This window comes from Equus quagga, chromosome 2, assembly GCF_021613505.1.
Source record: "Equus quagga isolate Etosha38 chromosome 2, UCLA_HA_Equagga_1.0, whole genome shotgun sequence".
Classification (NCBI taxonomy): Eukaryota; Metazoa; Chordata; class Mammalia; order Perissodactyla; family Equidae; genus Equus; species Equus quagga.
Window position 1 is genome coordinate 175,104,199 of NC_060268.1, and position 19,574 is coordinate 175,123,772.

The window sequence follows — 19,574 nt, forward strand, 5'->3', positions numbered from 1 at the left end:
TAGGGCCAAGTTATACATTTGAAAATGGTTGCATTAAAACTGATCTCAGCAGTGAGCAATTTAAGCAACAGAGAGAAACAGAAGTGTAGATTTAGAGCCTGGGGTTTGACAAGGACGAGAGTCATAGTTGTTTGGAGAAACTCCTCGATGCTGCTGTTTGAATAATGCCATTGAGATTAGTTTAGACTGGATTTTAAACCACAAGTACTCCTTTTAATGGCTTTCTAGCATTTGGAAGGGAGGGCAGAAGATCCATTAACTTGGCACTTGGGGCTTTTTGTGGACATATACCATCAATATTTCCCTTTTCTGTACTTTAAGAGTAAAGGTCCTTTTTGGTTAATAAATGCTTAATAGTTAGAATAACTATCAATACTAATAAGATAACTTCTCCTTAAGAAGCCAATTAGTAACACTTCCAAGATTTGAACCAAATTAAAAATAAAATTTTTGCAAAGTACTCAGAAACCAACAGTTAGTAACAATATATTTTATTGTTTGACCAAGCTCTCTTCAGAATAAGCTAGTTATTACACAATATAAAAACAATAGCCTTCTATTTAAAATTAATTATTCTAGATTTATTTAGCAGGTCTTATTTTTGTAAACAAGTTAAATATCATGTTTAAATGAATTTTATATCTATTTTCACACTTTTTTATCCTTTCCTACCAAGGCGACAAATTCAGTCACAGTTTCCATATAGTTTTGTCACTGTACATGAAAAACTAGTAAAACTGCAAATAAGCATTACAACTTGAACTCACAGAAAATATTTTAAATGGCCAATTCTGAAGAGGAGACCAGAATTCATTTTGGACATATGTTCTCATTTTTCTAAACATTACCTCACCATCACATTTTCCATGTGTTTCTATACCCACCTTTTCTTGGAAATTATGGGCAACAAATAGAAGGCAGGAAAAGGAAATTTCAGAGATGTTTTCTGAAGGACTTATTCCTAGGAATAAGATGGATGACTTGCACTGTACCTCTTTGGTCATCAAAGGAATAGGAGGAATAACAGATTCTCAGTATAGTTATCAACCTCATCTGACACTAAGGGCATCAGAATGAAGGATTTTAACAAAAGGTTCAAATTAAAAGAAAGAAAGGCATCTTCATAGATAATCTTCTGATATGTCTAGCGTTCTCATGTATTTGCCTCTGGTTTTTATAATAAACTAGAAGTATAATAAAAAGAGTCCAATGGAAAATTGATGTGTTTACATTAGAAATTGAATAAACAGGTATTTTAATACAAATTAATCCCCGTTTTTCAATGTAAAGTCTTAAGTTTCATTTCAGAACTTTTACCCCATATTTTTATAACTTTAATTTAAAAAGAATTAACTGTTTTACATTTCCCCTTTGGAAAAAATTTACTACAGTGAAATAGCTGTACTATTATCAGTTGAAATCAAACTACTGATTCAACTTAAGCTATGTAAACTAAATAGCATTTCAATTAAGAGCAATTTTAAACACAATTCCTCTACTAAACACTGAAATCAGCTGTAACAGATTTTGTAAGAGAAAGTGATTTATTCTACCATTTTGAAATAAGGTAGAAATAACATCTAGTTGCAATGTATATACTGAAATATCAAGAGTATTGATCAGCCTTGAAGTTTTCATGGACCATAAATGTGGGAAATTTAAATGAACCCCTGTAAGATTATGATTGCACTCAAATTCTCAAATGTCTAAATGAAAGGGAAAAACAGACACCAATGTGCCTAACTGTTCTAATACATAAATGACTCTGACAGATTTTTATGAGAAAAAGGAGAAAATTTTGATTCCACTGTCAAATTTATATTCTATAAATATAATATATAAACTTTAAATTAGCAGACAGCTTGCTAAGGATGAGACCCACCCAACCCCCGCTGAAAAAAACAATAAGCAAAACTACAAAACACAAAAAGGTAAAACTAACTAAAGCATAATGTGATTGTTTTCAATCAGTGTTGGTTATGCTGCCCTCTTGCAAAATGACAGGCAAAATCATACTTGTTTTTACATTTGCATCCACATATGTTACACTGAAAAGGATTTTCATACCCATGACATCCCATATGAATAGTGTAAAGAATGTTGTCAGCAAAGTACATGTCACAGTGCTGGCAGTGGTGCAGAAGCTGCGGGTCCTGGACGGGCAGGGTGGGAGCTGGAGTGCTTGGCTGGCTGTTTCCTATGCTAGGAGTACTCGTGTGGGCACTTGGCTCACTGCTCGGTCCTGCCACTGGACTATAGTTCCTTTGACCATGTGATGGCCGAGGTTCGGGGCTTGTGGGAGAGGAGCTCTGAGGAATACTTGCGGACACGGCAGAAACTCCTGCTTGGGCAGAGGGCTGCTGCATCAGGAAAGGCTTCTCGTCGGGGCAGGGAACTACATCAGGGGATGCGGGGTTTTGGTTTTCAGGTGGCAAACTGGACAACTGTCCTGCTAGAGTTGAGAGCTGATTTAAAGGGTTGTCAACCATGAGTTCTTGGGGATCCCTTGGCAGGCCACCAGTTGATGTGGTTTTCGCCATACTTTCATAGGAGTCAGTCTGGATAGTTGGGATTTCATGGGTAAAATCATTAAGGTAGTCTGGCTTCTGAACCACCATAGAAGGTGGACTTAAGTTGATTAGTGCTCTTCTGCTATAGCCCAGATTGCTTGTTTTCTTCTGTAAAACTCCCCACATTTTCTTGCTGCTTAAGGAAGACCTAGTACCTTTAATTGGTACCATTTTATGCTTGCGCCTTCGATGATGGGACAGGTTACTTCGATCACTGCAGCGGAAGGAACATAATTCACATTTGTATGGTTTTTCTCCTGTATGGGAACGCATATGGGCTTCCAGATGACGCTCATAAGCAGATGCAAATGGACATAAGTGACATCTATGAGGTTTCTCACCTGTTTAAAAAGAAAAAATGGGGAAACAACTGCGAGAGTAGCTCATTTCTAAGTTTCATGTTTTGTCCATTTGTTAGATTTAGAAATTGATCAAAAATAAAATGCTTTTCCAATCTACAGATTCAATGCAATCCTTATCAAAGTTTCAAGGACATTTTTCACAGAAATACAACAAAGAATTCTAAAATTTATATGGAACAACCAAAGACCCTGAATAGCCAAAGGAATCCTGAGAAAAAAGAACAAAGCTGGAGGTATCACACTCCTTGATTTCAAAATATTCTACAAAGCTATAGTAACCAAAACAGCATGGTACTGGCACAAAAACAGACACACAGACCAACGGAACAGAATCAAGAGCCCAGAAAAAACCCCGCACATCTACGGACAGTTAATGTTCAACAAGGGAGCCAAGAACATAGAATGGCGAAAGGAAAGTCACTTCAATAAATGGTGTTGGGAAAACTGGACAGCCACATGCAAAAGAATGAAAGTAGACCATTATCTTCCATCATACACAAAAATTAACTCAAAATGGATTAAAAAGTTGAATATAAGACCTGAAACCATTAAACTTCTAGAAGAAAACATAGGCAGTACTCTCTTCAACATCGGTCTTAGCAGCATATTTTCAAGTACCACGTCTGACTGGGCAAGGGAAACAACAGAATAAATAAACAAATGAGACTAGATTAAACTAAAAACCTTTTGCACAGCAAAGGAAACCATCAAGATGAAAAGACAACCTAACAATTGGGAGAAGCTATTTGCAATCCATATATCTGATAAGGGGTTAATATCCAAAATATACAAAGAACTCATACATCTCAACAATAAAAAAACTAACCATCCAATTAATAAATGGGCAAAAGATCTGAATGGACATTTCTCCAAAGAAGATATACAGATGGCCAACAGGCACATGAAAAAATGTCCAACATCATTAACTATCAGGGAAATGCAAATCAAAACTACAATGAGATATCACCTCACTCCCATCAGAATGGCTATAATTAACAAGACAGGAAACAATAAGTGTTGGAGAGGATGTGGAGAGAAGGGAACCCTCATACACTGCTGGTGGGAGTGCAAAGTGTGCAGCCACTATGGAAAACAGTATGGAGATTCTTCAAAAAATTAAGAATAGATCTATCATATGATCCAGCTATTCAACTGCTGGGTATTTTTCCAAAGAACATGAAAACACAAATGCATAAAGATACATGCACCCCTGTGTTCATCGTGGCATTATTCACAATAGCCAAGACTTGGAAACAACCTAGGTGCCCATCAAGGGATGAATGGATAAGGAAGATGTGGTATATATACAATAGAATACTACTCAGCCATAAGGATGAAATTCCGCCATTTGTGACAACATGGATGGACCTTGAGGGTATTTTGCTAATGAAATAAGTCAGAGGGGAAAAAGTCAAATACCACATGACTTCACTCATAAGTAGAAGATAAAAATGACAAACACACACATAGAAATAGATTAGATTGGTGGTTACTAGAGGGGATGGGGTGATTAGACATATGTGTGTGGTGATGGATTGTAATTAGTCTTTGGGTGGTAAACATTATGTGATCTACATAGAAATCAAACTATATAATGATGTACACCTGAAATTTATATGTTATAAACCAACATTACCACAATAAAAAAATAAAATAAAATGTTTTTACCACACGCAAAGAGTGCTTAACTAAAAATATATAAATCACTTACTGTGTTCTGGCCAGGAATTTGGAAAAATATCTCTATTGATTCTGAATGCTAATTAAAGGCTTAAATTATGATGACAGTTCTTAAAAAGTAAATAAATAAATAAATAAACAAAATGCTTTTCAGAAATTCACATTTGCCCAAAAGCATTAAAATTTGTAAAGAGGGCTGGCCCCGTGGCCAAGTGGTTAAGTTCTCATGCTTCACTTTGGCAGCCCAGGGTTTTGTCAATTCGAATCCTGGGCGTGGACATGGCACCGCTCATCAAGCCATGATGAGGTGGCATTCCACATGCCACAACTAGAAGGATCCACATCTAAAAATACACAACTATGTACCAGGGGACTTTGGGGAGAAAAAGGAAAAATAAAATCTTTAAAAAAAAAACAATTGTAAAGAAATCTGCAAGCTTAAATAAAGCTTAAGAACTCATTAGCAACAATTTGAGACATACAGATATAGTCTATTCATCAATATAGGGTAAAAATTGTTATGGCTTCAACTGGCATTTGGGGAAAGAAGAAACAGCACAACTGACAATAATATTTTCTACATAATGATTTCATCAAAAATATGCCCTAGAGTTATATGTTCATATACACATCTATTGATGAACACTTCTTCATACACCTTCAGACACACACACACACACACACACACACACACACACACACACACATTAGTAGCCCCTCTCAGGAAAACAAAATACAAAAAACTTTTCTAAAAATGTCCTTATATTAAATAAAAAGCTCAAAAGTGAAACGGGCTTCCTAGTCCAGGTATGAGTTTTGCAAAGTATCCTTTCAAAATTGTCAGCACTTCACCTCTGCCTTCCTCCTCTCCTCTTCAGTTGCCAGGATGGACAATTTTAGTTAGTGCTGTTAGTTGAAGATGGCACAAATATGTAAAATAAATATTTGGAATACAAGATTTGGAGTCTTTTATTTAACAAGTACTGAGTACCTGTGTCAGATGCTCTGTTAGGCTCTGGGGGCACAAAGATGGCCCTGACACAATTCCTGTCCTCAGGAGGTTTTCAGGCCACTGCAACTCAACATGGGAAGCCATGGGCCACACAGGAGGGACACCTGACCTGGTCTTGGGCCAGGGCAGGGCGTAGTTAGCTAACTACGGTAACTATAGGTGCAGTTAGTTACCCTGTTTACAGAAGGGATGGCTAGGGGGAGACCTGAGGATTAGCAGTGTTGTCTGCAACTGTATTGAAACCTTTTCCCCAGTCTGCAATTGAAAAGTAATTAGTAAGAATAAAGAAAAAAACATTTTACCACTTCATACAGTCTTCAGCATTAACCTGCCCAGCCTGACAAGCAGAGAGGTGTTGAGAGAAACAGATAGATGTTAAGAGATTATCTGGATCAAGAAGAAAGACGGCTAAGGAAGGGGAAGCTCTACAAGAGCCTCACTTCCTGCTTATGTTGTTACACTATTGCTTTGTAAAAACCTAGTAACTTCCCTATTTATTCAAATTTTGTATCAACCCCTATTTCAAACTCTCTGACTACTTATACGGCAGATCAACCCGCCCTCCTTGGCCCCTCTCCTGCCCCTAAAGAAATGCCCTCTCCAGTCATATCTCTGTTACCTGTGTGGATTCTAATATGTTCGATAAGCCGGGCTGTTCCTTTGCTGGCATAGTTGCAGTACCGACACTTGAGCTTCCCATCAAAGGTCCTTTCAAACCCGTCTACTAACATTCCTGAGTTTTCATCCAGGGAAACTTCAACAGATGGGTGATCAAGTCCATTCTGATCACCATCTGTTCCAGCTATAAACAGAGTATAGCAAAAGAAATTACACATCTCAGAATCAACTCAATGTAGCATTTTAGTCCAGTGGTAGAAAATCTTTCATAAATTGACAGTTTACTTAGCACAAAAGTTAAATTCATAAAATAATACAGACTTTCTGAACTGAGGTTAATTCTATACAAAAGCAGTTATTATATTCTGTTTTTGACAACCTTTTATATGGAGATCTCAAGTTACTTACAAATAAATTTCATCAGTCCTCAACATGCTTTTGAAGAAGTGAACAGGGTATAATCCTTATTTGACGGGTAAGGAAACAGAAGGGAGTAAATAGTGAAGGCATAATTACACACTTTTTTTTTTTCTTCTTCTCTCCAAAGCCCCCTGGTCTATATAGCTGTATATTCTAGTTGTAACACACGTGTTTAAGATTCTAGTCATTTCTACAAATATTATAATTGGCAGACACAATATCACCTAAAATTCTAACTCTCTTTACTTTTGTCTAAAGCAATTAATGTTCTGCACTGTTCCACTCAGTTTATACATCTATTCTAAATTCTGGGTTGCATTTAGGATCTTAAAATTCCAATTAAGCACATACTCTGAATGTTAAAACTGTAAGAATTTGAGAGCTAAAAGATGTTTGTTTGGCTCTTTGCTTTAATCTAACCTGACGACTTCTTTGTATAGATAAAGAAACTGAAGGGCCAAGTGCTCACCATCAGGAAAACCAGCACACGGTGGGGACTACAACCCTGGTCTCCTGAATCTCAGTCCAGGAATCTGTACACTAGGTTGTTAGGAGGGACATTTTTATTCCTACAGCTTCATGGGAAAAGCACCTCTACTCCATCTCCAGGAGGCGACAGTGCTGGTGTGAACAATTCAAGGCCCCTGCTCCACTCTTTCCTCCACCCCTCACCAGAAGAGAAGTGATTTTGCTGGTTGGTGCAAGTCCAATATCCAACAGTGACACTGCACTGGAGGGACAACAAGGCTCAGTGTCTCCCTGTCTCCCATTGCTTTCCCAAGCCAGTGACTGTCAAAATTTAACATGCATATTAATCACTTGGGGAGCTTATTAAAATACAGATTCTGATTCAGTAGATCTGGGGTGGGGCCTGACATTTTGCACTTCTAACAAGCTCCCAGGTGATGCCTGGTCTCTTCTGCTCGGCCGTGGACTACAAGGCCACAGACCATCTGGGTCAGGGGCAGGGGTGAGCAAACTTTTCCTATTAGGATCAGGTAATAAATATTTTAGGCTTTGTGGGTCACATGGTCTCTATCACAATTACTCACCTCTGCTGTTGTAGCACAAAAACAGCTATAGAAATGTAAACAAGCAAGTGTGATGATGTTTCAATAAAACTTGATTTATGGATGCTGAAATGTGCATTTCATATAATTTTCACACATAATGACGTTCTTCTTTTGATTTTTTTTCCAACCATTTTTAAATATAGGAACCACTCTTACCTTGTAGTTAATACAAAAACTGTTAGCGGTCCAGATCAGACCCATAGACTGTAGTTTGCTGACCCCTGAGCTAGGTTCAGGAACAGATTCCAACCTGTGTGCTAAGCAAACTAGACAAAGTCTATTTGCGGCAGGCTCAAGCGGGTCGCTGCTTTCTCTATTCTAGTTTCTCCTCCTAGATAGGTAAACATGGTCAGCCCTTCCTTCATTTAAGAGAGAAGAAACAGAAACTCCTATTTTGTCTCAGGTCTAACCCAGATTTCCTCATGGCCGAATCCTTTGTGTAGTGAAGGAAGGTGATGCCTGACTCCCTTGTGTCTACTGTTAGCTAACAGAACCTGGAGGAAGGGAAAGGTATTTAGAACCCCTAACTTTCCGACAAGACCATAATGCATCTCTAGACTATGTTACGCCCTTGGGGAGCTTCATTCTCCCTCAGTGAAAATCTGACGTGTTTAAAGAAGGAAAAAAAACTGCCCTGTATCTTTCTAGGAAAAAAATGGAATGATTCACATTTGTGAATAGTGGCCTTCATAATATGGATCACTACACACAAACACTAATACACTTATGAAAAGTGAATTATGTGATAGTTTTAAGATGAGCCTACCTCCCTGAAGAGCCTCTGCTTCTTTGTCCCCACTAACTGATCCAGAAATCATGTTCACATGATGGGTCTGCTGAGTCAGGTATTCCTGGAAATCTTTCACAAAATCCAAAGGCTCTGGTTTCTTTTCACCCATCTTTGTTTTTCTTTTTTTTTTTTGAAGTTTACAGTTTGTTATACCTAAGGAAAAAAAACAAATAATTTTACACTATTTAAGGAGATTCAGTACATATTAAAACAACCACAGTAGCAAAGATTATTATGTGCAAGGCACTAAACAAAGCAACAGAGAACAGAGCCTTTAAATATCTTATACTCTTCCTGGTGAACTAAATAAGACATATACAAAACGTTGAAACATTAATATATTTAACATTTAAATAAACTGGATTCAAACTTAGTCTTACAGGATGGAAAGAAATTACAAAGACAGAAAAAAGAGAAAAGTCCAGATGAAAGAAATAGGTACATCAGCAAGGATTATCAATGAAGGAGACAGTAAAGAAACCAAGTGGCTTAATCAGGGCTGTCAGAGAATTTTCTGGATGATGGACATGCTGCATATCTGTGTTGTCCAATACAGCTGCTACTAGCCACATGTAGCTACTGAGCACTTGAAGTGTGGCTAATACAAATGACCCGAGTTTTAAATTTTTACTTTATTTCAATTGAAATAGCCAAATACGGCTAGTGACTACCATATGGAACAGCAAAGTCTCTTAAATCATAGGGTTCACATGAATGAAAAATCTAGAAAAGGTGATCTAGAAGAGGGGGTGGCAAACCTTTTCTCTAAAAGGCCTGATAGTACATATTTTAGGCTTTACAGGTTATGCAGTCTCTGTCATAACTACTCAATTTTGTCATTGTATCTAAAAACAGCCACAGACAATACGTAAGCAAATGAGTATGACTGTGTTCCAACACAGCTTTACAAAAACAGACACAGAGCTAGGTTTGGCCTACAGGCTGTGGTTTACCGACCCCTGCCCTCAAAATCCAAATCACCACCTCCACCACCACTCGTCATCCCATTAACTCTAAGAATGGGGGGTAAAATTACGAAAGGAAAAAATCCCTGATGCTGATGTACAGAAGGGAAGTCTCAAGTGAGATTTTGTAATCACAAACTAAACTGGTCCTCACGTAGGTTTATGGCCCAATTTCACAAATCAAATAACCAGAAAGTTTTCTAGTAAGAACAAGATGAGAAAGTCTAACACCCAGGAGACAAAATGTCTTTTCTTCTAGTAAAAATATTTTTATGCAACTGTATAGTTTTCTTAAATATGTCTTATGCTAAAAATATCCTTTCCTAAACTCTATTTAATGAGTAATTTTCTATCTAAAAAAGTTCTCATAAAGCTAAAGATTTGTCACTTCTCAGCATGTATGCTTAACTTCTTCTTGAAGCATAGCATACACACAGAAGAGCACATAAATTCTAAGGGTAGAGGTTGGTGAATTATCACAAAGTGAACATATCCATGAAATAAGCAGCAACATCAAGAAACAGCAAGGCTACCTGCATCCCAGGAGTCCCCTCGTGCCCCTTCCAGAGCTACTCTGCCTGTGCCTCAAGGGCTCTGAAATTGCTAGGTCACAGGGTATGCACATATTCAGCTGGAGATAATGCCAAATAGTTTTTCAAAGTGATTATACCAATTTACACTCCTACCAGCAGTGAACAAGAGTTCTATTGCTCCACATCCTTGCCAACACTCAGGTATTGTTTGCCTTTTTCATTTTAGCCATTCTGGTGGGCGTACGGTGGTATTGTTCTGGTTTTAATCTGTTTTCCTTGATAATTAACGAAGTTGTGTGCTTTTTATGGTAATTAGCCACTTAGATATCCTCTACTTCATATTCAGTGAAGTATCTGTTCAAGTCTTTTGCTCATTTTTCTATTGGGTTGTCTTTTTCTAATTAATATGTAAGAGTCCTTTATCATATTCTGGATATGAGTTCTTTATTAGATATGTGTATTTTAAGTATCTTCTCCCACTCTGTAGTTGCCTTTCCGTTTTCTTATGGTAACTTTCGATGAGCAGAATTTCTTAATATAGTCCAATTTACCCATTTTCTTCCTTTACATTTAGGGTTTATGTCCTTGCCAACATCTTACTTGAAGATGTTCTCCTGTATTTTCTTCTAAAAGCTTTATGATTTTTTTCACCTGTCACTTTTTTTTTTTTACTTTTTATTAAGATGATGATAGTTTACAACCTTGTGAAATTTCACACCTTTCACATTTTTATCTGGAATTGAGCTTAGCATATGATGCGAGGTAAGAGTCAAAATATACTTTTTTTCCAAGGAGATATCCAATTGTTCTGGCAACACGAATTTAATAGACCAGGCTTTCTCCACTAGACTCTATTATCACCTTTCTAAATCAGGTGATTATATATATGTGATTCTATTTCTGGATTCTCTATTCTGTTCCACTGGTCTATTTTCGTCTATCCTCACATTAATACTACACAGTCTTAATATTTCAGTAATTTAAATCCACAAGTTATATTTTTCTTCTTTAAGAATGTTTGAACTACTCTGGGTTCTTTTCAGCCTAAGTTTTCAATGGCAGAACTGCAAGGTTGTGAAATGAGAGGGTTCCATAAAAGCACATTTCCCAATTAACAAAAGCTTGAGTAGCGTTTTAAGAACCAAAACTATTTTAATTGACTTAACTGGAAATACACTAACCCTTGACTACGTTACTACTATAGATTATATATTGTACAACAGTGCAGTAATATCCTTAGGAACTAATGAAGAACACAGTGCTGTTTTTGATTTCTGACCAAAACCAAAACTCCTGTTTACTGGCTCCAGACTGATATATCTTATTTTTGTATTTTTTGGCTTCCTCTCTCCTTACATCTAATTTGGTCTTTATGCCACACACATTTAGCCAAATAAAGCTGTGCAGGTGACCAAATTCTCACTATTCTTTTTTTTTTTTTGAGGAAGATTAGCCCTGAGCTAACTGCTGCCAATCCTCCTTTTTTTGCTGAGGAAGACTGGCCCTGAGCTAACATCCATGCCCATCTTCCTCCACCTTATACATGGGATGCCTGCCACAGCATGGCTTGCCAAGTGGTGCCATGTCCGCACCTGGGATCCAAACCGGCGAACCCTGGGCCACCGAAGCAGAACGTGCAAACTTAACTGTGAGAACTTAACCGCTGCGCCACCGGGTTGGCCCTGTTTTACTACTCTTAATGCAACATTTGTTAATAGTTCCTTTCCTCCCTTCTTAGAAGTTACCAAGAGGTTTCAAAAAGGTATTATTATCACTACCCCTTTTCACTATTTTCTAGAAGGTTGAAGCTACTGAAGTCTATCCTCTGGATGAACAGAATATTATAGCATTAGGTCAAACACACTAGCTGTAAGACTCTGAACAGGGACTTCTCTCAGCTTTAGCTTCTTATTTTGTAAAATGGGATAACAGTACCAACCTGCAGTGCTGTTCTAAGTTTTACAGGTATGTATGTGTAAAGTATCTCACATGTGCAGCATATGATATGTTCTCAGACAACAGTAGCTATTTTTGCAGCAAAAAATGGTTACACTTTAGATTAAGAAATTCCTCACTGTCCCATATTCAAAGTGTTTTCCCTTTTCTAAAAGGTCATTAACTGAGCCTCTTATGTTATCATTTTATACATCTGTTTCTTAGTTACAATGAAACAAACATCGTCCACCTTAGTCTCTCATTAATTCATATACACCATTTGCAATTTCCCAAACTCAACTCTTCTTATTTTACTGTTTTAGGCCACCTCTTTAAGTCACTTGCTTTAGTCTGGCTCAACTTTCTCAATCTTAAGGATTAGTATTGGTTTCTGAACAAGTTTGTTTCAGTTGCTTTTGCCCATCTTACATGTTTACTTTGGTTTTCCACGTTTCCTAATCATTGTAGTATTATCTGTTTTGTGACTATAGTTTTTCCTGCTAATTATTTGTCCTTAAAAATTAGCCCTTTTGGGGCCAGTCCCGTGGCCGAGTGGTTAAGTTCTGCTTTGGCAGCCCAGGGTTTCACCCGTTCGGATCCTGGGTGCAGACATGGCACAGCTCATCAGGCCATGCTGAGGTGGCATCCCACATGCTACAACTAGAAGGACCCACAACTAAAATACGCAACTATGTACTGGGGGGACTTGGGGAGAAAAAGCAGAAAAAAAAATTAGCCCTTTGGTTAGGGGAAAAAAAAAAGTGAGCCAGTCAGCTCCAATGAAAAAAATTATTAAGAATTAGATCAAGAATAATCTATAATAAGATTCTATTTCAAAAAAGTTGAAAGGAAAAAAGGACAATTCAAAACACACAGGACTAGGGAACAAAGTAAAAATATACATAAAAAAGTAAGAAATGGGGGCTGGCCTTGTGGCCGAGTGGTTAAGTTCGAGTGCTCTCCTTCGGTAGCTGGGTGTTCACCGGTTCAGATCCTGGGCGTGGACCTACACGCTGCTCCTCAAGCCATGCTCTGGTGGTGTCCCACACAGAAGAACTAGAAGGACCTACAACTAACATATACAACTATGTACTGGGGCTTTGGGGAGGGGGAAAAAAAAAAGACGAAGATTGGCAACAGATATTAGCTCAGGGCCAATCTTCTAAAGAAAAAAAAGTCTCCATACATAATCAAAGAAATCATAATGAAATAATAGTATGAAAAAAAAAGGTAAGAAATATAGCAGACAGAGGTATAGAATGAGTTCCAGAAAGACAGAGGAAAATACAGAAACGTTTTTTAAAAATAATGATCAAGAAATTTCCAGAATTAAAGATCCCTTTTAGATTGAAAGGGAGCATAGAATGCAAAATAGAATATATGATAATAAAACACCACTTAGACACACTATTGTGAAATTTAAAAACCTCAAAGACAAAGAAAATAATATAAAACTTTCTGGAGAGAAAAGGCAGCCCACCCACATAAGAAAACAATCAGACTGAACCAGGAGTATCAATGGCAACACTAGGTGCAGGAAAACTACAGAGGACTCATTTATTCAAACTTATAATGTTTTAACTTCCTCAAGCTAACAAAGGATATCTCCAAAAATCTATATTACAATTAATGGAGAAAATTTCGATGCATCCCATTTAGAATCAAGAAGGCAGGAATGCTTTCTACCACTACTGCTATTCAACACAGCACTGGAGGTAGAGGCCCCTCACAATAAAAAGGAAAAAAGAAAATAACAGGTAAAAGGTATAAGGATTGGGGGAATATAAGACCAAAAAAAAAAAAAGAAGATGATCTAGGAAATAGTGTTTTTTTAAAATTGTAAAAGCTGTAAGGCCCTACAGAGTGTCTGTGTTTAAATTATAAAAGTTCTAATTAGAAAGAAATCTGAGTATTTACACTGCAACTCAGCATCACTTCTTGCCAATCAGTTCATACGAAAACTGATATGTTTCCACTGGAAAATATCTGAATATATTTTGATAGGCTTCAAAAGCAAGAAAAATCTTACCATATCCTGATTAGAAAGTATAACACTGCTTCGGTTTGTGACAACGTAAAAAAAATGCACGAGATTGCCAGTAAGCAGGCAGAAGAAAATGATATTTTTACACATGCACCTCAAATTTGAAGAACACAAATGAGCCTAATTACAGAGGATGGCTGGCATATTTTGACAGTCTTGGCTATTACCACATTGTCACATTATAAATTTCACTGTGTTCCCTGCCATAAATTGTGTGATTTTCAATCATAATGTATGATGGACTAAAAAAAGAAAAACAAAAACAAACGATACCAATGCAAAAAGGGAAGATAACTTGTAAACATGAAAGAAAACTATTCTTAGAGATTAAATTATATTGATATGGTTTATAACCTCAGACATTCTGCAAGGATTTAAAAATTAAGCATCATTCCATCCCTAAGCATTTCTGTGCCCACTTGACCTACATCACCTCTGTCTCTCTCCCCTCTCTCTCACACGCTCTCTCACAAACACACACACACGAACATGCACAGACAAGCCCTTGCAGAGCTCTAGTCTGTGGAACAGACTAGCATGAATGAAAGGTGCCCAAATCTGAATAGAGTCTTGGTTCAAAACCCAGCTTTCTCTATCTCAAGTCAGTATTTCTAAGCACAATAAACAGAAAAAGAACAATAATTCTGAAACTACAGAAGCTTCCCTGATACTGAAAGAAAACAAAGGTTTTATATCCAAACCTATCCTATCCTTTCTTTAATAAAGTAATCATCAGTCTCAGGACTGAAAGTTCAGTCTAAGAACTCCACAAATTAAGTGCTATCTAGAGATGCCTCTAAGACACTGACAAACTTAAGAACCTTTGCAAACATAACATAAAAATCTATCTTATGAAATCAGCGAACTATAATGTTTTAATTAAAAACATCTTTTCTACTAGCCATGAATTCAACACCTTGGAGCTTGTTAGCCAAAAAGTTACTCACACAAAATTTCAATGTGTAAAATCATGTAATTAGAAAAAGAAACATATTTAAGAGTTCTCCAATTTTGTTATAGATTTGGGTGGTGTATTCCAAGTCTGATCCACTTTTTCTGCTAATTGACATCTAATTATATCAACCAAAGAGAAGTATTCCCATACGTTATGATTATCATTCCACATGATACAACAGAAATTGAGTCCTCCCTGTGATAACTCTGAGTGAAGTTAAACTAAGGGTCTAGTATGGTATTCTGTGGGGTGTAGGTACATGTCTATCTAGAAACTAGCTAGAATGTACCTAAATTACTTTTATGCCGGTAGCTTCTCCCAAATTATCTGCTCAAGGCTCAAAAATAAGGCTCTCACAAAATAACCAGAGGCCACCCACGCTAGTGAAGGAAAGAAGCATTTGAGAAATAAGCTTTGGTATCCCAAAAGACACAAAAACCTCTTTACCTTTAAGCAGGTAACTTAAACTACTCTCTGATCTTCCTTGGTTTTGATAAAGGATTTATTCATACCAGGTCCTCTGATCTTTCTTCTTCAGTCTCATATTATAAATGGGAAGTTGTTCATCAATACACACACACATGCACACACAACCTCTTAACCAGGAGCTCACAGAACAGAGGCATCATGATGTGAATTAGAAAACAACCACAACTATGCAATAGAGGTAATACAAGGACCAGAAGAGGCTCTTCCCCTACCTTCTTCCCAAAGTCTATCTTTTTTATCAGCTATGGGAAAATTCTGAGAACAACATGATTAGAGAATGGCAAGATCTATTTTATTTACCTACTATTTTCAAGAAGGGTTACTAACCATAAGGTAGAACGCTTTACAAGTAACTTACTTATATAATAATTTGGGGTTTAGGCAGGCCTCTCCACATAAAGTGATTGCAGTTCAGCAGTTGTGTTTACTTTTAAAGCCTAATGATTGTCATCACTGAAAGATTTACTCTGTCAGAGAATACACATCAGTGGAGAGGTCTGACAAATGAGGCTTGGTTTGTATAGAGAGTAACATGGACCTTCAAAGAGAATTAGAACACATTTCCTCTGATTATAGAACTGTCAAAAAACCAAATTCTTTGAAGTCAAAAAAGGGACATTTTTGATACAAGTTACAAGAAATCCAAAAGAAGAGTCACAATCTAACCTTTTCACCCCAAATCAGTTCCTCCTTTGTCTTGCCACTCCAACATTGATGAAATGTAGAGTAATAAAAATTTACTCTGGAGACACACCAAGGGACTCCAAAAGGCCATGGAGGGAATTTCAACTAAAATTGGAAAGCCATACAGAGGTCTGCAAAGAAAAGTACACCACGAATCAAAACCTTTATGACAAAAACTTAATTAGCATCTACAGGCTTAATAAACTAATAAAATAACTTGTGCCAATTTTACCATTACCAGAAGAGAAAATTAAGCTAAGAGATAAGGAACAAAGCAACAGGTTCACTCCAACAAAAGATCCAAAGAATCACCGAACAGTAACATGCAGTAGTATGACTATTGTTTTTTTTCCCAAGTGGATTTCTTAAGATTTCCTTTTTGGAAAATTTTCAATGTCTTTCTAAATTCAAGTTATTAATTTCATTTGCTCTTAATATACTTCTAAAAGGATCAGGCTTAGTACTGCTGAACAGCTACAGTGGCATAAAAACAATGCGCCAGTCCTACAGGAAAACATTTGTGGGAAAGGGTTAAAAAAAAACCCCACCAGGCACACCCAATAGGGGAACATCTGATTCCCATCTGTATTATCCTCTCTAGCGCAGTCCCAAACACTCAGGGCTTTCTAGGAAACACTTTGGACCCCTAGGGGCAAAAAATACCAAACATCTCAATTCGCTGTAACGAATTCCCAAACGTATACTCATCTGTAGCTGTGCTGAAGGCAAGACATAAATCAAAATTAAATGGAATTTACAAATTGTTAATCCAGACGTTTAAAAAGTCGTTTTAAAGAAGTTTAGTTTCTTCTAAACTGAATTTCCCTAGATCTCACAATTTAAAGAGCCTTTATTTGTTCTCCAGCTTGTCACTCTTCAGTCAGCTTCTGAATAACACATAAAGGGGACACTAAACGGACCACGTGGTTAGTGATAGCTGGAACCAACCTAACTTCAATTCAGAGTCACACAGTTACCGAACACTTACTAGGTGCATGGCTGGGCTACTCCCACTCCAGACAGTTTAACAACAGACTTAAACCCTGCATGAACCTGAACAGTTCTTTGCTGCAAACTCCTCCCCCAACCTCACATCTCCCCAAAACAGAGTGAACAAATGGATCCCGCAGTATCATTAGATAAAAGACGAAGGTTTTAAAAGTCCTTCTCCCAACGAGCAGCCGGGGACCGGCGTCGGGGCGGTATCCTCACTAAGATTCGAAGGGACATCCTCACCAGGATTCGGAACACCTAGGAGACCCGCGCCTCGGCTGACCCCCAACCCCTGGGACCCGGTGAAGAGCAAACCTCAGGGCGGCCCCCGCACGACCACCTGTCAGAGCGAGAGGCAGCTTCCGACTCTGGAGCCTCCAAGCCCCTGCCCAACGGCGCCGTAGACCAGGCGCCACTCCTTCGGGGCTCCCGGGCCACAGGCACCGCACCCTCCGCACTCGGGCCAGGAACGACCCGGGTGGTGACCCTGCCGGCCGACAGGCCGACCGACCACGCCCGACCCTCCACTGGGGCTGAGTCTCGGGCAGGGTTAGCCGGCCCGCCGCGATCCTGGCTCTTGCTTCCCGCCGCTCCTTCTTAACGGTCCTGTTCAGCCATGTCGCCGCCGTCCGAGCGAGCAGCCTACTACTTACCACCTGACAACCGCACCGAGTAACCCCCACCGCCTTGTTCAACGCCGCTGCCGTCGCCGTCACCGCCGCCGTCTTCGTCACCCTCGCAGCCGCTACCGCCGCCATGTTTGTTGTGTCTCCAGTTCCCTTCCCGCCCCACTGCCTTGCCCAGGTCTCGCGTGAGCAGGGCGTAGAGCGAAAGCGGAGAGGATCCTATCTGTCTCTCTCGGGTTTCCGTAGGCACGAGGGGGCGTGGTCAAGGGGGGCGGGAGGTGAGGCCGAGGGGGCGGGGCCTTGGCGTTGCCCTCCTCCAAGCCTTGAAGCGCTGAGCGGAGGCGTAGAAGAAGGTATTCCAAAGATCCGCTAAGCGGCCAGACCAGCTGCGGGGATGGAGGGAATGGTAATGCGACCGTTGCGCGGCGGCGCGCTGGTGAGTGCGCTAGCGGCGGGCGTCCTGGGGGTCCGGGAAGACGTTAGTCCCGTCGTTGGGGTCTTCTCCTAACGTGACGGCGACGCCCCCTCCTCGTCGTGGGCTCGCCCTCCGTCGCTCCACCAGGTCGGTCTCAGACCTTTGACCGCGGGCCGGCCACAACCCTGACCTTCCTCCAGGCCTCCGGCCGAGCCGGCTCCGCTTGTGTAAGGAGGGCTGAGTGTAGCATCTGGTGAGAAGGGGGCTGAGGTCTGGTCTAGAAGCTTCTTTGGCAGAACGAGCAGCTTGTATGGGATTGCAGAGTAACGTCTGCAAGATCTCCTTTTCAGGCCATTGGGCCCTGGGAGCCACCGACTCTGGGATCTTTGGAGCCATTTTGCAGAGATGTCACCTCTGCGATGCCGTCATTCCTCAACGATTACATTTCCTCCCCCCCCGCCCCAAAAGATTGTGAAAATAAAGGCACAGTCTCATTCTGAGCAGAGTGTATGCGTGTCCTCCGTTCCGCGGCCCTGCTCCAAAGTTCAGAAGGGACCTCGGACTTGGTCGCACTTAAAACGACCAGACGAATTCCCTCTGCACTTTAGTCCATGAGTGGGGCCCGAGCATCTTCCATGGGTGAGCTCACCGCGGTAGAGTGGAACCCGTTCCCGTCTCGCTTCTCAGAGCTTGAGCTGAAACCGGGAATATCCACCTGTTGTACCTAATTCTCCTCTCTGCCCCGACGACGCAAACTGTTGATTCTTCAACCCCTCTTGTGTCGGTGTTCTCATTAACGTTTCTTCTCAACAAGAGATTGCATATATGACAGTGGTCCCGTAAGAATAGTACCATACAGCCTAGGTGTGTAGTAGGCTGTCCTGTCTAGGTTTGTGTAAGTACGTTCTGATGTTCAACAATGACAAAATTGCCTAATGATTTATTTCTGAGACGATGTCCCTGTCGTTAAGCAACACACGTGAGTGTACCTGGTAAGGCGTTGGACCCCGGTTAATCGCACAATTAAAAAAAGAAATTTAAGTTCATTAATAATTCCATCTTTTAAGATTTCTTTGGAAATAGAGGGAAGTTAGTGTCTGGTTTTGTTTTTATAGATTGGTAGTTCAGGAAAGAGCACTTGTTGACTTGGCAAATGTCACACAGGAGGCAAAGGGGGGCGACCCAGTGGCGCAGCGGTTAAGTGCGCCTGTTCCGCTGCGGCGGCCTGGGGTTCAATGGTTCAGATCCCGGCTGTGGACATGGCACCGCTTAGCACACCGTGCTGTGGCAGGCGTCCCACATGTACAGTAGAGGAAGATGGGCGTGGATGTGAGCTCAGGGCCAGTGTCCTCAGCGAAAAGAGGAGGATTAACAGCAGTTAGCTCAGGGCTGATCTTCCTCAAAAAAAAA

The 19,574-nt window shown here is 39.7% G+C and overlaps 2 protein-coding genes across 3 annotated transcripts in view; one reads left to right on the plus strand and one right to left on the minus strand.

The window, feature by feature from the left end:
* Positions 1-475: 475 nt before the first annotated feature.
* On the minus strand, positions 476-17,922 carry IKZF5 (IKAROS family zinc finger 5). Of its 2 annotated transcripts, XM_046652522.1 has the most exons (5): positions 17,777-17,922; positions 16,113-16,261; positions 8,502-8,678; positions 6,244-6,426; positions 476-2,911 (listed from the first exon to the last, which is right to left on the minus strand). In XM_046652522.1, the coding sequence occupies exons 3-5, from the start codon at positions 8,632-8,634 to the stop codon at positions 1,968-1,970; spliced, it is 1,260 nt and encodes a 419-aa protein (XP_046508478.1). In that variant the 5' UTR covers positions 8,635-8,678; positions 16,113-16,261; positions 17,777-17,922; the 3' UTR covers positions 476-1,967. The 2 variants fall into 2 exon arrangements, with proteins under 2 accessions (XP_046508478.1, XP_046508479.1); XM_046652523.1 differs by lacking the exon at positions 16,113-16,261 and having other exon boundaries at positions 17,777-17,897.
* Positions 17,923-18,039: 117 nt separating this feature from the next.
* Positions 18,040-19,574, plus strand: part of ACADSB (acyl-CoA dehydrogenase short/branched chain) — a 49,284-nt gene continuing 47,749 nt past the window's right edge. Inside the window, exon 1 of the mRNA XM_046652520.1 lies at positions 18,040-18,185. Within this exon, the coding sequence (XP_046508476.1) occupies positions 18,144-18,185 (42 nt within the window). The 5' untranslated portion in view covers positions 18,040-18,143. The remainder of the gene's footprint in view (positions 18,186-19,574) is intronic.

Bases quoted from the DNA above. Each gene is read 5' to 3' on its own strand.
- IKZF5 (XM_046652522.1), bottom strand. From the start codon at position 8,634: ATGGGTGAAAAGAAACCAGAGCCTTTGGATTTTGTGAAAGATTTCCAG. The intron at 6,427-8,501 runs GTAGGCTCATCT...CTCTGTTTATAG, and splicing joins AGCAGAGGCTCTTCAGGGAG to CTGGAACAGATGGTGATCAG. The intron at 2,912-6,243 runs GTAACAGAGATA...CTTTTTAAACAG, and splicing joins ACATATTAGAATCCACACAG to GTGAGAAACCTCATAGATGT.